This window comes from Armigeres subalbatus, chromosome 3, assembly GCF_024139115.2.
Source record: "Armigeres subalbatus isolate Guangzhou_Male chromosome 3, GZ_Asu_2, whole genome shotgun sequence".
NCBI classification, from domain to species: Eukaryota; Metazoa; Arthropoda; class Insecta; order Diptera; family Culicidae; genus Armigeres; species Armigeres subalbatus.
The window spans coordinates 310239948-310255967 of NC_085141.1; the positions used below are offsets into that span (position 1 = coordinate 310239948).

At 43.8% G+C, this 16020-nt stretch overlaps 1 protein-coding gene across 3 annotated transcripts in view; it reads left to right on the forward strand.

The window, feature by feature from the left end:
- Positions 1 to 16020, forward strand: part of LOC134225232 (apolipoprotein D-like) — a 92676-nt gene that overhangs the window by 44641 nt on the left and 32015 nt on the right. For all 3 annotated transcript variants that reach the window (XR_009983202.1, XM_062705128.1, XM_062705126.1), the window contains 2 exons: positions 9258 to 9480; positions 9569 to 9720. Coding sequence is in view for 2 of the 3 variants with exons in the window: in XM_062705128.1 (XP_062561112.1) it covers positions 9258 to 9480; positions 9569 to 9720 (375 nt within the window). In the remaining variant the exon portion in view is untranslated. The remainder of the gene's footprint in view (positions 1 to 9257; positions 9481 to 9568; positions 9721 to 16020) is intronic.

Consider the following 16020-nt stretch of genomic DNA (forward strand, 5'->3'; position numbering starts at 1 on the left):
ACAGGGCCCACTGTCAAACCCCACCACATCCTAGGCAGGCGCCACAACTCGCAGATGGCCTAGGGAGGGATCGTCAAGCCCTTGGACGTAGTCCCTGCTGCCCCCAAAAAATGGTGTTATGTAGTAAGCGTTAATAGAAAAAAATGTATAACTTAAAGTTTTGAAAACAACTTAACGATTTTGTTCAGCGGCGCAGCCGAAATTTTTTATAATATGAAGTATGGATTAGCTTGAATTTGGTTCGAAATTCCGCGGAATTCCGTTAAATTTCGTTAGAAGCTAGTTTTTTCTAGCGAAATTTTTGTAATTTTACGAAACGAAACGAAATCAAGAAATCAGATTTCGCCATGCTTAAATTCCGCGGAATTTCGTTTCGAACCACCTGAAACGAAATTTTTCGAAATACCGCATATGCTTATTAACTTCAAGCAGAAATAACACACTCACCATATCAATCAAAGTTGAAGAATGAGCAATTTTCAAAGAAGGAGAAATTACTGTAAATCAATGTTATGAATATCTAGATAGTTCTGTTAGAGATATTTGATTTATGATTTAGGAAAGTAATAAAACTTGTATTGCGTTAGACAGAGTTGTCCTATACAGTTGACAAAAAAGTTGCTCTTTCATTTTCAACTATTTTTAGCAATTAAATAAAATTCATTCGATGAGTGTAAATAATAGATGAATATCTAGGTTTGCTGTTCTGTTCTAGGTTCTGTCAAAATAGTGCACTCCGCAGCCACGCAGGCGCACGCATTGAAAATACACCGGCGTGTTATATACGCCCGGTGTATTTGATGTGCGGCATGTACCATTTCGACAGATTTAGAAAACTCAACATCCATGTATTGGTTGTACTCAGTGAATGAATTTTATTTAATTGTTAAAAATTGTGAAAAATAAAAGAGCAAAATTGTGAAAAATAAAAGGGCAACTCTGGTGTCAGATTGACTCTCTCTGTTTCAGTTCCATGTCTATTTAGACCTATTGTCCCTTTCGATCTTTTGATCAAATTGATCTTTAGCTTCTTTCGACCTTTTGTCCTGTTTGACGTTCTGTCCTTTTCGACCTTTTGTCCCGTTCGACGTTTTGTCCTTTCATCCTTTTGTCCCTAACCCATATTTACATTGGAAATTTGATAAGCTAGATTGGACCTAGTGCTCTAATAGTAGACTGGTCCGAAGCTAAGCAACGGGCCCTAAACCGATCGTTACACTCACCAAAGCGCTCGTGTAGTGTTTTGATACCAGCCAGACGGTGGACCTCAGAATTTCGTGTCCTGGGAGGAGTGTTGAGGTTCATCCTTAGGAACTTGTTTTGCACTCATTGGGGCTTGAGTTTTAGCGCAGCTCTCTACACTGACAATATTTTACACGATCATGCCATTGGTTTTACACGTGATTTTTCACTAGTAGAAATCCATATCAAAATAACGTGTAAATCTAGTCTCAAGTGTCAAAACACAACACGTTAAAATAAAATGGAATTGCACGGGGAATGAAATGGTAAAACACGTTGAATCGTCAAGGATTAATACTGGTTTTTCGAGTGACAAACATTAGAATCTATCTCACCGAACTTATTGAGTGCTTTCTGTAGATAAGAAAAATTGAAATGAAAAAATTAAATTGTTGAGTAGGTGCATTTATTAATATTTAATATTTATTTGCATTTGTTTCGCTTGAAATTTATTGTGATAATTAGAGATTTCCATGGCTCAGGTAGTAGGTAGGTAGGTAGATTTCTGGGTTTTCAGAGGGTTTTTTTCTGCCTGCGATAGTAGAGGAATCGATCCATAAACCATGAAAATACAGATTCGGGTGGCTGATGATCCATGTTTCCGCGATCGACGAATGGTATCGTTATGTAGACCATCTGAAAATTCAATAATGCCGCAATAATGATATAAAAAATATAGCTAAGAACCTACCATTCTGTTATCTCATGATTTCTTCTCTTATAACAGTGGAATTCGATACAAAAGATGCAACAACACGTATGCAATGTTAACTCACTCGATTTCTTCAACGAAAACCGCGAACGCCATGTTACTGCAGCTCCAAATGAGTGCTTTGTAGAATGATGTGTAGAACACGTTATAATAATCCTTTACTTCAAATGGTGCTAATTCAAGTTCATTTCTTGTTCATTCAACGTGGTTCGTGATTGAAAATGAGGATTGGTGAAACACGTTCGATTCACGTGAAATTGAACATCGTTCAAACGTTTGGAATATTTTCAGTGTAAGACCGGCATGCTGTATTCGATCACGGGGAGGATGATTTGCTTGTAGACAGCAAGCTTATTTTTCAGGGACAATGACGACCGACGGTTGAACAAAGGATACAGTAGTTTTAACAAGACGTTACACGTCACCGTCTTGTCAACCTGTTGCCTGAAAATAAGCTTGCTGTCGAGGGTCAAGCCAAGGTAGTCGGCCTCATTGGCTTATTCGACAGTCGTGCCATTGAGGTTGATTTTACAGTTCCCCGGCGGAACATGAGAGTGGGAAAAAATGATGACCTGGGTCTTCGCCGCGTTGATAAAGATCTTCCAGGTTGTGAGGTACTCGATCAGGGCATCCAGCCCTCGTCTGAGTTAGAGATGGGCGCTCCGCTCAGGAGCTGTTCGAAAGATTCGCTTCTTTACATTGAGCTGATGAACCATGGATCTTTTTTAAAGAACCCCAGCTCAGCAGCTCACTTTAAATTGATGAAATCATTGTCAAACACGTGCCTAGAGAAACTCCCTCGAGCGTATGCACTCAAGTACGCGCGCTGTTGTATTTTGTACAACACAAACGAAAATACCACGCTCGCGGTACACAAGACAAGCGAGCTTGTATGAGCATTTCAGTCCAGTACCACGCACGGGTGATCGTTTATTATTTGCACCTCAACCTCAAGCTCTATCAAGCCAAGCAACAGAAAGCATTTCTGCTGCAGGAAGGAATAAAAAACACACAATCAAAAATAATCCAACTAGCTTGCAGCTTCCAGGACGACGGGAAGTAGCTGAGACGGAGACACTGATTAAAGAGCAGCGAAAGGTGGTCGAAGAACGGAACGGAACTCATATGTTTGAGCTCGAGATTCAGGATGCTGTTGAAGCCTGGGGCCTTCATGTTCTTCGATGATTTGATATAGGCCGTCAATTCACCAGCTGTGACCTCAGAGAAGACGTTGGAAATAAGATGGATGTTGTTAGCATACTCGTTAACGGCTGCTTCGTGTGGACTGACGATGTTCTGATTGAGTTGTGCGAGCTGATGAAGTGACGACCTATTTCGGTAACCTTCTCTGCAGGAGTTCTCAAGCGTTACTCTGGTCTCTCTTCAAATGTCGAGTTATCAAGCGATCCTTAGATCCAATCCATTACTGTCTTATGAGATCAAAATTAGAATGGGCTCAGGCTTAGATTTTAGAATTTTGTTGAACTACCAGAACGGCTTAGCACAGTGTGGGACAGCAATGATCTAAATTACTACTTCTGAGGTTCACCATTCTGGTCTGGATAATTTTGGTTATGCGATTGCACCAGGCCTTAAGCGCAGGCAGCCCAGTACGTTGGTGGATCAAATCTTTGGTGAGGGTATCGATGGATGAGGTGTTGCTTACCTGGAACATGCTGTTCGCGGGCTAAGGAGAGCGCCTCCTGGATGGCGTGCAGCTGCGCGTTGACGTCTCGGATGACTCCGTATGCTACTGGTAGTCGTTGTTCTCGTCCACGCACCGTTGAAATCGACCACAGTCGACTTGGTGACAGTTACGCCAGGTTAGCTCGTGCCGATTCACCGCAGTTCCAACTTCCACCACCACCGGATAGTGGTCCGAGCTGATCTCCTGGAAGACGACCGGCTGGGAGAAGCGATCGTTCATGTTCGTGATGAAGATGTCTAGCGTTTCATGGGCCCAGGACCGTGTCAATCGTACAGGGCTGTCAGGGCTCAGGATGGTGTAATGGCCTTCTAGCTCGTCGTTGGACAAAATGACTCCGTTCCGGTTTGATGTTTCCCCATGATTGGTGTTTTGCGTTCAAGTCTCCGGCGATGATTAACTGCCCCTGCCGCCGAGTGAGCTTGACTATATACGTTCGTAGTTCAACCGACGTGCCGTCGTCGACTTTGACTTGTGTGGGACAGTAAGCCACTTGAACGTGATGACTCCGACGGAGGTGGTGACTTCCACTGCAACGGCTTCGATTATTTTGAGCTTGAAATCCAGCAGCAGGCGCAGGCGATTGTTACTCCTCCCCCTCTGGAGCTTGTTCGATCGAACCTCACTCACCAGCTTAAAACCCGGAATTGTTGCACTGAAGGAAATCGGCGATTTGAGCTCAGGGTGTAAAGCGGAGTGGAATCCTCCGGGGGTAGAGGGTACTCATTGTGCTGCCGGTGGAATCCTGGGGAAGGGAGCGGCGGCCATTCGCTGGTGGACGGACTGCATGTTGCTTTGCTTGGCTTGACTTCCGGTGGGACCGCGGCAGCAGCAGCTGCAAATCTTCTTTCCGTTTGTGGCGGTGGAAGGATCAGGATCGGTTAGTTTCGTTCGTCGAGCAATGGGGAGCTAGGGCTGGACGACTTCTTGTGGAAACTTTCTTGCGAATTTCGCAGAGCTCCGCGCGTGTCGGGTAGGCCTTCGTGGTGGCCCGGTGCTTTTCCCCACAGTTGGCACACTTGGGGTCAGCCTCTTCCATTTGCTCGCACTCGTCGATGCCGTACTGTTAAACGCCGCTACTGTTAATCGCCTTGATTTGCTTGAGGTCCTTCAGCGTGGTAGTACCGTGCTTCAGCTGCACTAGATACAGCTGATCACGGTAAGTCCGGGAAGTATCGGATTTTGTAAATGTTGGTCGGCTAAACTTTCCTCCAGAGCTTCCTTCAGCTCCTTTTCGTCCACGTCGTCGAGGCAACGTAGCACGACTTTGAGAGGCTTGCTGCCAGGAACGTCGTGGGTGTAAAACTGGAATCGTTTCGCATTCAGGTACTCCAGCACCTAGTCGAAGTGAGGCATTTCCTCGGTCATTTGTTTTACACCTTCGACGCACAGTCGAAAAATGCACTTTAGGCCCCGGGCGATCAGTTTCCGGAGGTTGGGGGTCCGACGGGTTCCCTTTCACAAAAATCGGCGGGCACTTCTCCTTCCGCTCTGGTGATTTATCGTGAAACAGAGGCTTGAGGAAAGAGAGGTTGCTTCTTCCTTTGTTTCGTAGTTCCCAGCATCCCAGCCAGCGTCACCATCCTTAAGCGAGGAATACTTGTTGTTCAAGAGAAGCTTTTCACTTCCCTCGTCGGAAGCAACCGCCTTCGGTGGACGCTTTCGCGATTTATTCGCGACCGTATTGGCCGCGGTATCTCCCATAACGGGTCCGGGTGAACGCGAACGCGACGAAGCGAAAACGCAAGCACAGCGAACGAGCAAGAAAAAACAACTGGGAAAAAATGCGCGAGCAAAAAGCACGCCGTACACGCTGCTGTCACAAACTGAAATGCGTGTGTGCGTGTCTGCTCACCGACGCCAAGCAAGCGATTAAGATTTCAACTTTGAAGAAAACGCATTGACTCTGGTTTTGCATGGAAGCACTGGTATCGAACGAACGAAAGGCGGAGCCAACGAGCCGACGCCAATAGTACCAGCAGGCTAAGGAGCGGGGCATTGGTCTCCATTGCGATCGGATGCTGGGAAGCCGAGGTTCGATTTAAGCGAACGATCTACAGAACGAACGGAACAAAATACCGAACAATATAAATATCATGGCACTGAAAGTCGGCGGCGGAAAGGCAGTGAAAATGGCAGCAATGATTTGTGCTACGGGCAGTGACAGCAAGGCTCAGAAAATATCTTCAAGGACGAAAACCAACCTACGCGGATGCCACGGAGAAAAGAAAGCTATACCATCTACATTTACAAGATGTTGAAGCAGCTTCACCTGAACATTGGTGTCTTATCAAAGGCGATGACCATCATGAACAGCTTCGTAAACGACATCTTCTAGCGTATCGAAGCTGAGCAATTCCGATTAGCGTACTACAACAAACCACCACCAGCTAAGAGATTCAGACCGAAGCCTACCTTCTGCTGCCGGGCGAGCTGGCCAAGCACCGTCTCGGAGGGAACCAAAGTTATCACCAAGTACAGCAGCTCCAAGTGAGCGAGAACGCACGCGCACGCAGAAAATTAGAATTTTGAAAGAAAATTTCACTGCATTTTTACTGACGCCAACGTCAGTCACTCGATGGTTTACCGCTGAAAATCTCTGGAAGTTTTTTTCTTTTCTCTCAGCCTGAAACAAAACTAACGCTATCTATGCGAAAAAAAAATTTGGCATCGTCTGCCTCGGACGAGCGATTGCGCTGCTACCGACGCAGAATTTCTGCCGTCGCAAAGCGATTATGATTTGCGCCATGAAGAAAATTTGTCTCGGCTCTACTTCGATTTTCTTTTCACAATGCGCCTTTCTAATCACTAACGGAAACCAAATGATAATCCGAAAATTGCGTGAAAATCTGCTGTTTTTGACAATAGTTTCTAGATGATCCGCTATCAGCTGAGACTGCTGCTACCAGCGTTATCGTTGGTTGCGACAGTACTGTGCGGCCTTCCACTCTCCGTGAAACCTTGATTGAACTGAGGATTAGAGCCCAGACCGTAAGTTGCACGATTATGATGTCTGTGCTTGCGATGCACGTAAGGGGTTAATTGGCTCACCGATTTTCAATAGTACTCAGCATAGTATAACATGGCATATTTAACAGTAGAGCAAAATCTTAGAGAGTTCGTCAATCGATTGAAACCAAAATCCCGAGATTGTTTGAAGCACTGCTAAGATATTGGCCTGATGCTAAGATTCATGACCACTATTCGTGGCGGTCTCAAATTTGAGCCTGCAGCCTGCATTCGACTTTCAACTCAGTCTATTGTCATTAGAAATTTATTCCGATTGAGCAATTTCTTATCAGTATTTACAGGGGGCCCTCCTCAGCCGTGTGGTAAGACGCGCGGCTACAAAGCAAGACCATGCTGAGGGTGGCTGGGTTCGATTCTCGGTGCCGGTCTAGACAATTTTCGGATTGGAAATTGTCTCGACTTCCCTGGGCGTAAAAGTATCATCGTGCTAGCCTCATGATGGGTCCGCGACGTTAGGCATAAGTACGTTGGGCATAATGGACGTTAGGCATAACGGGCGTTAGGCATAACGGATGTTAGGCATAACGGGCGTTAGGCATAACGGACGTTAGGCATATTGTACGTTAGGCATAATAGACGTTTGGCATAATTCTGCCTTCTTTATGTCATAGGCTGTTCTTTGGGTCATTTTATGCCTAACGTCCATTATGCCTAACGTACATTATGCCTAACGTCCGTTATGCCTAACGTCCATTATGCCTAACGTACTTATGCCTAACGTCTTTATGCCTAACGTACTTATGCCTAACGGGGTATACCCCCTCATGATATACGAATGCAAAAATGGTAACCTGGCTTAGAAACCTCGCAGTTGATAACTGTGGAAGTGCTTAATGAACATTAAGCTGCGAGGCGGCTCTGTCCCAGTGTGGGGATGTTATGCCAATAAGAAGAAGAAGATTTTCAGAAATAAAATAGGAATATCAAGTTCCTTTGTGACCCATCTTTTTCATTTAGATTGGAATTTAAATTGCAACAAATTATGCAAACCGAACAAACGAAAACAATCTCATCAAACAGTTAAGAGATCAAGTCGTAAAATGTCTGAAAAACACATTACCCCGCATCATCCCGGTGCAGGATTGCTTCCGACCAAGTTTACTACCCCACTTTTCAAAATCCCAAATGGCTCACATTCGCTCACGTAAACCGGAAAAGCATTTTCCCTTCCAGCGCACTAAAACTGCAACACTTTGTATTGCTCGGATGCAACTCTTTCTCGACCATTTCAGCAGCAGAATGGGTTGCACCATTCGCGAGAGAGAGAATTGAAAAAGGCATTTTTGCATCAACTCCAAAACCTGCATTATCCGGTGGTTCCAATATAGCCACCACCGAACGGAAGCTTCATTTCCCATCGCCGCAGAATGTTCATTTTTCTCAGCCCCAGAAGCGCAAAAAATAATGGAGCAATTTCTGTCACCGAAACGAAAACACCTTTACCCTGTTCGTTGCATTGTGCTCCATTAGAGCACCCGAGGACTAGCAGCAGCAGCAGCAGCAGTGGTGACACAATGTTAGTACTACAGAGTTTATTCAGTGGCATGACAGCAGGGCTAATAAATGCATCTGAGAATATTCCGATAAGTATGGCTGGCATGCTTGCTTGAATAATTTCATCTATCATTCTTAGCAATTTCGTAAAATCCAAAGGTGGTATAAATTTGTGAACTATAATACATCTACGAAATGAAAATAATTGATTTAAAGCCAAGTGCTGCCGTTTCGCCGGGAAACCATATTTAGGCATTGTCCTTTCCACTAAATCAAACGCAGCTTCGAAATAAAAAAAAAACAGGCGATGAGTATGAAAGTTTAATAAAAATGTAGAAACAATTTCATCCATCATTCCTCAGACGAATTAGTCCTCAGGATATGGTATTTTCCAAAAAAGAGCTCATTAAGAGGTCTCAAACTATGGAATAGAATGCGCTTAGTCCATCTACTCAATCTCCAAATCCCTACAATTTAACTGAAAGAAATTCATCATCCTTTCGTTTGACATTTATAAAATGTCGAAGTAATATAATATTATAAATCTTCGATACAAATGTAGAAAGCCAATGGAAAAATATTGATTCATCAAAACGATCAAGTTTTCTTTATTCCGCAAATTGTTTCTATCCAAAAGAAACTTGTCAATTCCCACCCGGGTTCTTGCTACACCTATGTGCCTACCGAATGGGTTCCGGTTGGTCTCGATTCCTGCCACGATTTACCTCCGGTGGAGGTGGGTTTGACCGAAAACGTGTTGCTCTCCTGGCGTCGTGTCGCGCGCCGGGACATGATGGCACAGCAAATTGATATAAATGGTTCCATTTTACGACCTGGAGCAGTCCCAAAAGTCCCTCGCAATCCGTGGTGGTACAGCCACGACATCAACGACCGCCTGCCAACCTTATCCAAGAACACTGCTGCATTGGAATTCCGAACAAACAGAGGAAAATGTTTCACTGCTTTTTCACATTTGTAAACTGTAGCATTTCAGTGACACCGGTTTCTTAAAATTACATTCCTGCAGATTTTCACCGCCTCTCAGCCTTTCTCTTCATTTCTCATCCCGCACAGTTCCTCGGCGTGTGGTACGTGATCCAGAAGACGGGCACCTCCTCCAGCTGTGTGATCTACAACATCACCAAAACGGACGAACCGGGCGAGTACGACATCGAACAGGTGTCCCAGCGGAATCCGCTCTCGGTGGGGCCGCTCAAGCACGAGTACAGCTACACCGGCAAGCTGACCGTGACCGACAAGGACGTCCCCGCGCGGATGACGGTCCGATTCCCGTTGAGTAAGTTTCCGCGGGGGAGATTTATGGGCGCCGGAATTGATAAATCGCTTGTGGGGATTATGATGGTGACGTCGTTTTCTCGTTGCAGGTGTGGCTGGTTCTGCCAAGTTTGTCGTGTTCATGAGTGATTACAGTACGTTCGGCGGAGTGTACTCCTGTCAGAAGATTCCATTTGGACATCGTCAGAGCGCAACTATTCTGTCGAGGACTCGCGATCTGGACAAGATCTACGTCGACAAGGTATGTCTGTACACATAAGCATATTTTCGGCTGTTCGAACCTTTGTTTATACTTAAGATAATTAGCAAATGCAATAATTATAATGGATGGATGGCATTGGTAAAATGAAAAATCGATGTATTCAAGAAAGCATAAAAGCATAAAGCTTAATCAATAACACTGTAACAGGAATCGTTTAAATCGTTGTTTGATAAAAAAAGATAAGAATTCCACGAGACATTCTTTCGAATATCAACAATTAATTACAGCTGTCAAAAGACGAGTTTAGTACTATTCCATTTAATTCCACCACGTTGTAATCTTTGCAGATACGTGTGTATTTCGAACTCAACTGTAAGACCGTTTTCAGTGTCTCATACGAGACTCGACTAAAAGAGCTCAATAATTATCTTAATTAATTCAATGCAAACATAGACGTACATTTCCATGACAGATTTACAGGTAAAAGTATGGATTTGATAGTTTTGTTAAAACACGTCTGGCATGATTTTTATATATAGAACACGATTTTTGTAAACCAGCCGACCCTAACTATCTATATATATCAAATCTATATTTTCGCCTCTGATTCTATCTTGAAGTCTGAGTTTGGAAGATGATATTTTTCCATGCAGAAGTAAAATATATTTAGCTTCCGCATAAGTTATACACTCATCTTATTAATCAAACAGTTCTATTTTCCACTGAAGTTCGTTCAAATATTTATAGAAGAAGTGTCTGGAAATACAAACTGAATTCTTGTGAAAATACACTTGGCAGATTGAATCAATTCTCCGTTAAAATTCGAACTAAAATAGAACAAATTTGTTCGAATTCTTGTTGGCATTGCCGATGGTAATCGCGATTACCGATGGTAAATTTGTTCGAGAATCGGATTTGAAAATTGTTTGGAAAACCCAATGAAAATTAGGTTTGAATTATCGATATGAGATGCGTACGAATTTCTGTTGTGAAATTTGTTCGAATTTCCGTTGGTAATTTCATGAGTGAAAGTTGTGAAATTCGACCTAGTTTTGATTGAGAAATTCGTTGGACTGGGGAAAACTTGGATTGGGGAATTCAAACGAATTTCCATTGAAAATTCTTTCGAATTGCCATTGGGAGATGTGAAACTCCTTTGAAAAATTTCTGATGTAAAATTCGTTGGAATGCACGGTGAAAAAAATAGTTAGAATTGCCTATGGAAGATGCGTTTGAATTTCCATTGAGTCATTCGTTCGAAATTCCGTTAGAAAATTCGTTCAAATTTCTATTGGAAAATATCAATATCCGAAGAAAAATGCGTTTGAATCTACGTATGAAAATTCAATCCAATTTTTCGTTGGGGAATTTGTCAGATTGATCAGATCCGTTGGAAAATTGGTTCGAATTTACGTCGAGAATTACGTTCGATTTTAAGATATGGGAAACTCTTGGTAGAAGGAAGGTCGTGAGATTTATACCATCACAAATATTGCCCTACTGGGTAATATCTTCGAATTTCCTTCGAAAAATTCGCTGCTAATTCGATCGTTTTTCGTTCGGAGCTCGTTCAAATTTTCTTTGGAAATTTCATGAATTTAGATTGAGAAATTCGTTCGAATCAAAGTTAGGAAATTCTTTTGGAATTCGATTGAGAAATTCGTTCAAGTTTTGATTGCAAAATTCGTTCGATTTTTTCTCGTTCGAATTTCCGATAGGAGATGAGTTCGATTTCCCTTAGAGAAATTTGTTCGAATTTTCGTTTAATAATTAATTCTTAAATTGGGAAATTCGTTCGATTTTTTATTGGAAAACTTGTTTCGAATTTTCCTGTCTCAAGTGTAAATGTGTGTATACACACATCTAAACTTGAAAGAGGGGAATTTCTACACTGTATATGTCTTTACAAATTTGTGATTTAATGGTTTTGATCAAATGATTTCTCGTTTTTATTATTCTTTAGCAAATGTAGAACTCCATCATAAGCTACATGTAGATTGTCCGTATCCTTTCTTTTTGCCTTTCTCGTACAACAAAGTTGTACCAAAAGGCTATCATTTCACTCCTAAATCGAACTTCTTATATAAGTCTCGGAGACCCATAATGTTATATACCAATCGACTCAGCTCGACGAGCTAAGCAAATGTCTGTCTGTCTGTGTGTATGTATGTGTTTTTTACAAGGGTTAAAGGCCATCAAAAATCTGCGCGACAGACACCTCGAGCATCCACACTATGCTAGAAGGCGAACAGGGATGGGCTCCTCCAGACCTGCTAAAAATGTGCCTCCCGGATAAACCGGGATGCCAGATTTGAAGACATGTCTTCAATTTGAAGACATTTGAAACTCTGTGAAGACATTTATTTCATGAAGACATTTTGAAGACTTTTTAAAATATTTGAAGACTTACCTTCTTATTTAAAGATACTTGAAGACAATCAATAAGCCAGCGAATAGAAAATATAATTTGATGACTAACTTATAAATTTTGTGACTTCTATATGCAGATCATATAAATATTTCAAAAGTTATACATAATAGACTAATGTTTCATAAAATTTCAAACGTAAAAACACATTTACATTAGCCGGTTGATAAGGTTGACAACTGCAACACATTTTAGTTATGTGCTGTATAAAAAACTTCCGATGGCAGCATTCGTTTAAGTTTTCCTTGGTAGCGGTGGCGTTTTCGACGTGTCTGCTAAAAAGTTGGTTCGATCATTGTATCAGAACGCAATGACCGATCTAATTTATTTCAAATGGCAAAAAAGAATTTTACTATGAGTTGTTGGGTTAGAACCATTTGTTTTTTATTTATTTATAATTCATCTGATCTTTTCGGTATTCCCAGAATAACCGTCGAGAAAAAGAATAAATTTTGAAGAACTCGATGATTTTTCCGTGGATTAAAAAAAAAATTAATGAAAATTCGTTTTAAAAAATTAATTAGTGTAAAATAAGGAGAATTGGGTTTCAAAGCCCTACCTCGTTTATGATTGCAAACGATAGTCAGGAATACTTGAACCAAAGTTATAAAAATTTTGATGAAAGTCTAAATCAGTAAAAATAATATTTTTTATTTAAGACATATTAAGGCAAATTTTGGGCTGTGCAACATTTCAGAACGAATGAACCATCAGCCCAAAACGTCAGGTCAGACGTTGAGTCAAGTGCCCTGCGGTGTTTTGATAGTGCGTTTGAATCATATTACGTCAAACAAGACCGAAAATGTCGAGGAAGCATTTTTCATCTATTTTTAAATTTCAAATTAAACAATTTTTTCACTGATATCATAATTTTGATATTGAAGATATTTGAAGACATTTTTACTCAACTGCGAAGACATTTGAAAATATCCCCTGGCATCCCTGGTCCCTTATCCTCCTTGCCTCGATCCCCCCGGGACCACTGGATGCTGCGACTACTTTGGGGGGAGGGGGGCTGTGCTCATGCACTTCTTCTAAAATTCCGGCCCCTAGCTTAGGCTAGTTCGCCGACTGGCTTGCTGAGATTCACTGCTACGTTGTCTCGATCCCTCGGCGGTTGTGTCACAAACTTCCTCACTCGAATCCTCCTGACTTCCCCCGGCGTCGAGGGTGGTCCACCAGTTCCGGTGAAGGAAACTTCCGCACTGATGGTGCCCCGACTACCGGCGGCTATCGCAGGGGACGCTTTCGCGCATTGCGTCGACTTCGTCTTCGGGTTGCAGAGGTGGTCCGACAGTTCCGGTGGTGGATAACGTCCGCACTGGCGGTGCTCTACTTACCCGAAGCACTTCCTTCTTCTTTCTTCTTTCTTCAGCAGGTTGACGGTTCGAGTGCCGAGGTCGGTCCGACGATTCCGGTTGGCAGAAGACTTCCGGTTCGCTGGCGCCCCGACGACTCGAGACCAAACACTGCTCACTGTGCTGGATTTTGCTCCAAACCGACGCTTACTTGCTGGTCCCTTCTCCATCGACGCTGCAGCTCTGACATTATTTGTGTCACGACTCTGGTTACCGTTTTCCACGTAGCTTTATCGCGACATATTCGCTCTGCGATGTTGTCCGCCCTTATGGCAGGCATTCTCCTACGTGCCTCGGCAAACCTCGGGCAGTCGAATATCACGTGCTCTGGAGTCTCCTCTACGTTGATACACGCCGGGCAGAATGGCGATAACGCATGGCCACACCGGTGCAAATATTAGCGGAAACAACCGTGTCCGGACAGGAACTGTGTGAGGTAAAAGTTCACCTCACCATGCTCCCTGTTCACCCACGTCGACACATTGGGGATGAGCCGATGGGTCCACCTTCCATTATCCGCATTGTCCCACTCCTGCTGCCACTTCACCATAGAGTCCAGTCTCACCGCCTTCCTCACATTTCTGGTATCCCTCCGTTGGTAGCACTCGATGTCCTCTGCTAGGGTTATGCAGACTGGAATCATCCCTGCGATAACGCAAACTGCCTCCGACGAAATAGTTCGGTACGCACTCGCGACTCGAATGGCCATTAGACGGAACACGCTATTCAGCTTCCTCCGGTTACGTTTCGTCTTGAGCGCAGCTCCCCAGGCTGGAACTCCGTATCTTAGTATCGAGGATGATACTGACGCAAGAAGACGCCAACTGCTGCCTTTCGGACCGCCGACGTTCGGCATGATCCTTGCTAACGCACTGATCATTTGAGCCGCCTTTTCACAGGAATAGTCCACGTGGGTGTTGAAGTTCAACCGGTCATCAATCATCACACCTAGATGTCTCAGAGTCCGCACCGACGGGATGTCGTGCCCTCTGATGGTAATCTGCATCCGCTGGATTACTTTGCAGTTGCTGACCAGCATCACTTCCGTTTTGTGATGAGCCAGATGCAGCTTGACTCCATTCATCCAGGTTTCTACTGCGTCGGTCGCTTCCGCCACCAGCATTTCCACCTCCTCCAGTGACTCACCGGTTATCGTGAGGACATCATCCGCGAATCCGTAAATCTTTACACCTTTGGGCAACTTCAGCATCAGCACCCCGTTGTACATCACATTCCATAACGTCGGGCCTAGTATGGACCCTTGTGGAATTCCCGCCGTAACCCTGATCGACTTCTACCCCTAGTTCGTGTCGTAAACCAGAATCCGGTGCAGGAAGTAGCTCCTAAGGATCTTACACAGGAAGTCAGGGATTCGCATTCCATGCAGCGCTGCGGCGATGGCCTCCCAGCTGGCACTATTGAACGCGTTTTTGACGTCAATCGTCACTACCGCGCAGACCCGATTGCCGCTCCTCTTCTTCATGGACGCCCTCTCTGCATCTTCAATGACTGTCCTGATTGCATCCACAGTCGATCTGCCTTTGCGAAATCCGAATCCTGCTCCTTCGTTGATTGTAGAATTTGTTTCTATGTTAAAAGGGTCCCTCCTCCGGGCCGTTATCTCTACCTGTTGTAGATAGTCGCCTCTTGTGATCCCATGGGTGCCTTTGTAAACAGTGAGGTCCATGCAAGGGTTGACTCCGGTGCCTTATAACACCGTGTTCAGAGCCGGATCGGCGTAAATCAGGAATGGTGCATCTGAACCTACTACCCACCGGTATAGGTGACAGGTTTTGAGCGTTACCGGAGGCCTGCCATGTTGTTTATCGGGACGGAGGCAGACGAACCATTAGCCTGCCATTTCAAAAAGATGTCACTCTTTTTTACTCAGAAAACAGAATAGCTCGACTGTCAGCCCATAACGCCTAATCCTATCCAAAAACCGAGAATCGTCCAATGTCGTTTGCCGTGACCAGTATACCATAATCAGGATCTGACTGGCATGAATCCTGATGTGCCGGTTGGCACACCTGTTGGGCTCCGGAAGTTCCTCTAGGAGTTCCTCCGGAAGTTTCTTCAGGCATTTCTCCGGAAGTTCCTCCAGACATTCCTCCAGAAGTTCCTCCAGTTATTCATCCCGTAGTTCCTCCAGGAGTTCCTCAAGAAGTTACTCCGGAAGGTCCTCCAGGAGTTCATCCAAAAGTTCCTCCAGGCATTCCTCCTGAAGTTCCTTCAGAAATTCCTCCGGAAGTTCCTCCAGGAATTCTTCTGAATGTTCCTCCAGGAATTTCTCCTGAAGTTCCTTCAGGCATTCCTGCGGAAGTTCCTCCAGGAATTCCTCCGGATGTTCCTCCAGGAATTCCTCCGGAAGAATTCCTTCTGGAACATCTGAAGGAATTCGTTCGGGAATTCAGCAGTGAAACAAAACCCTGTTTTAAATCTGGAATTAAGACTTGCCACAAAAAAAACAAAATTGTCGGACTTTCAGTCGATCCATCATCATAGTACTTTTCCGGATATTTTCGAGAATTTCTTAGTCATTTACTATTGAGA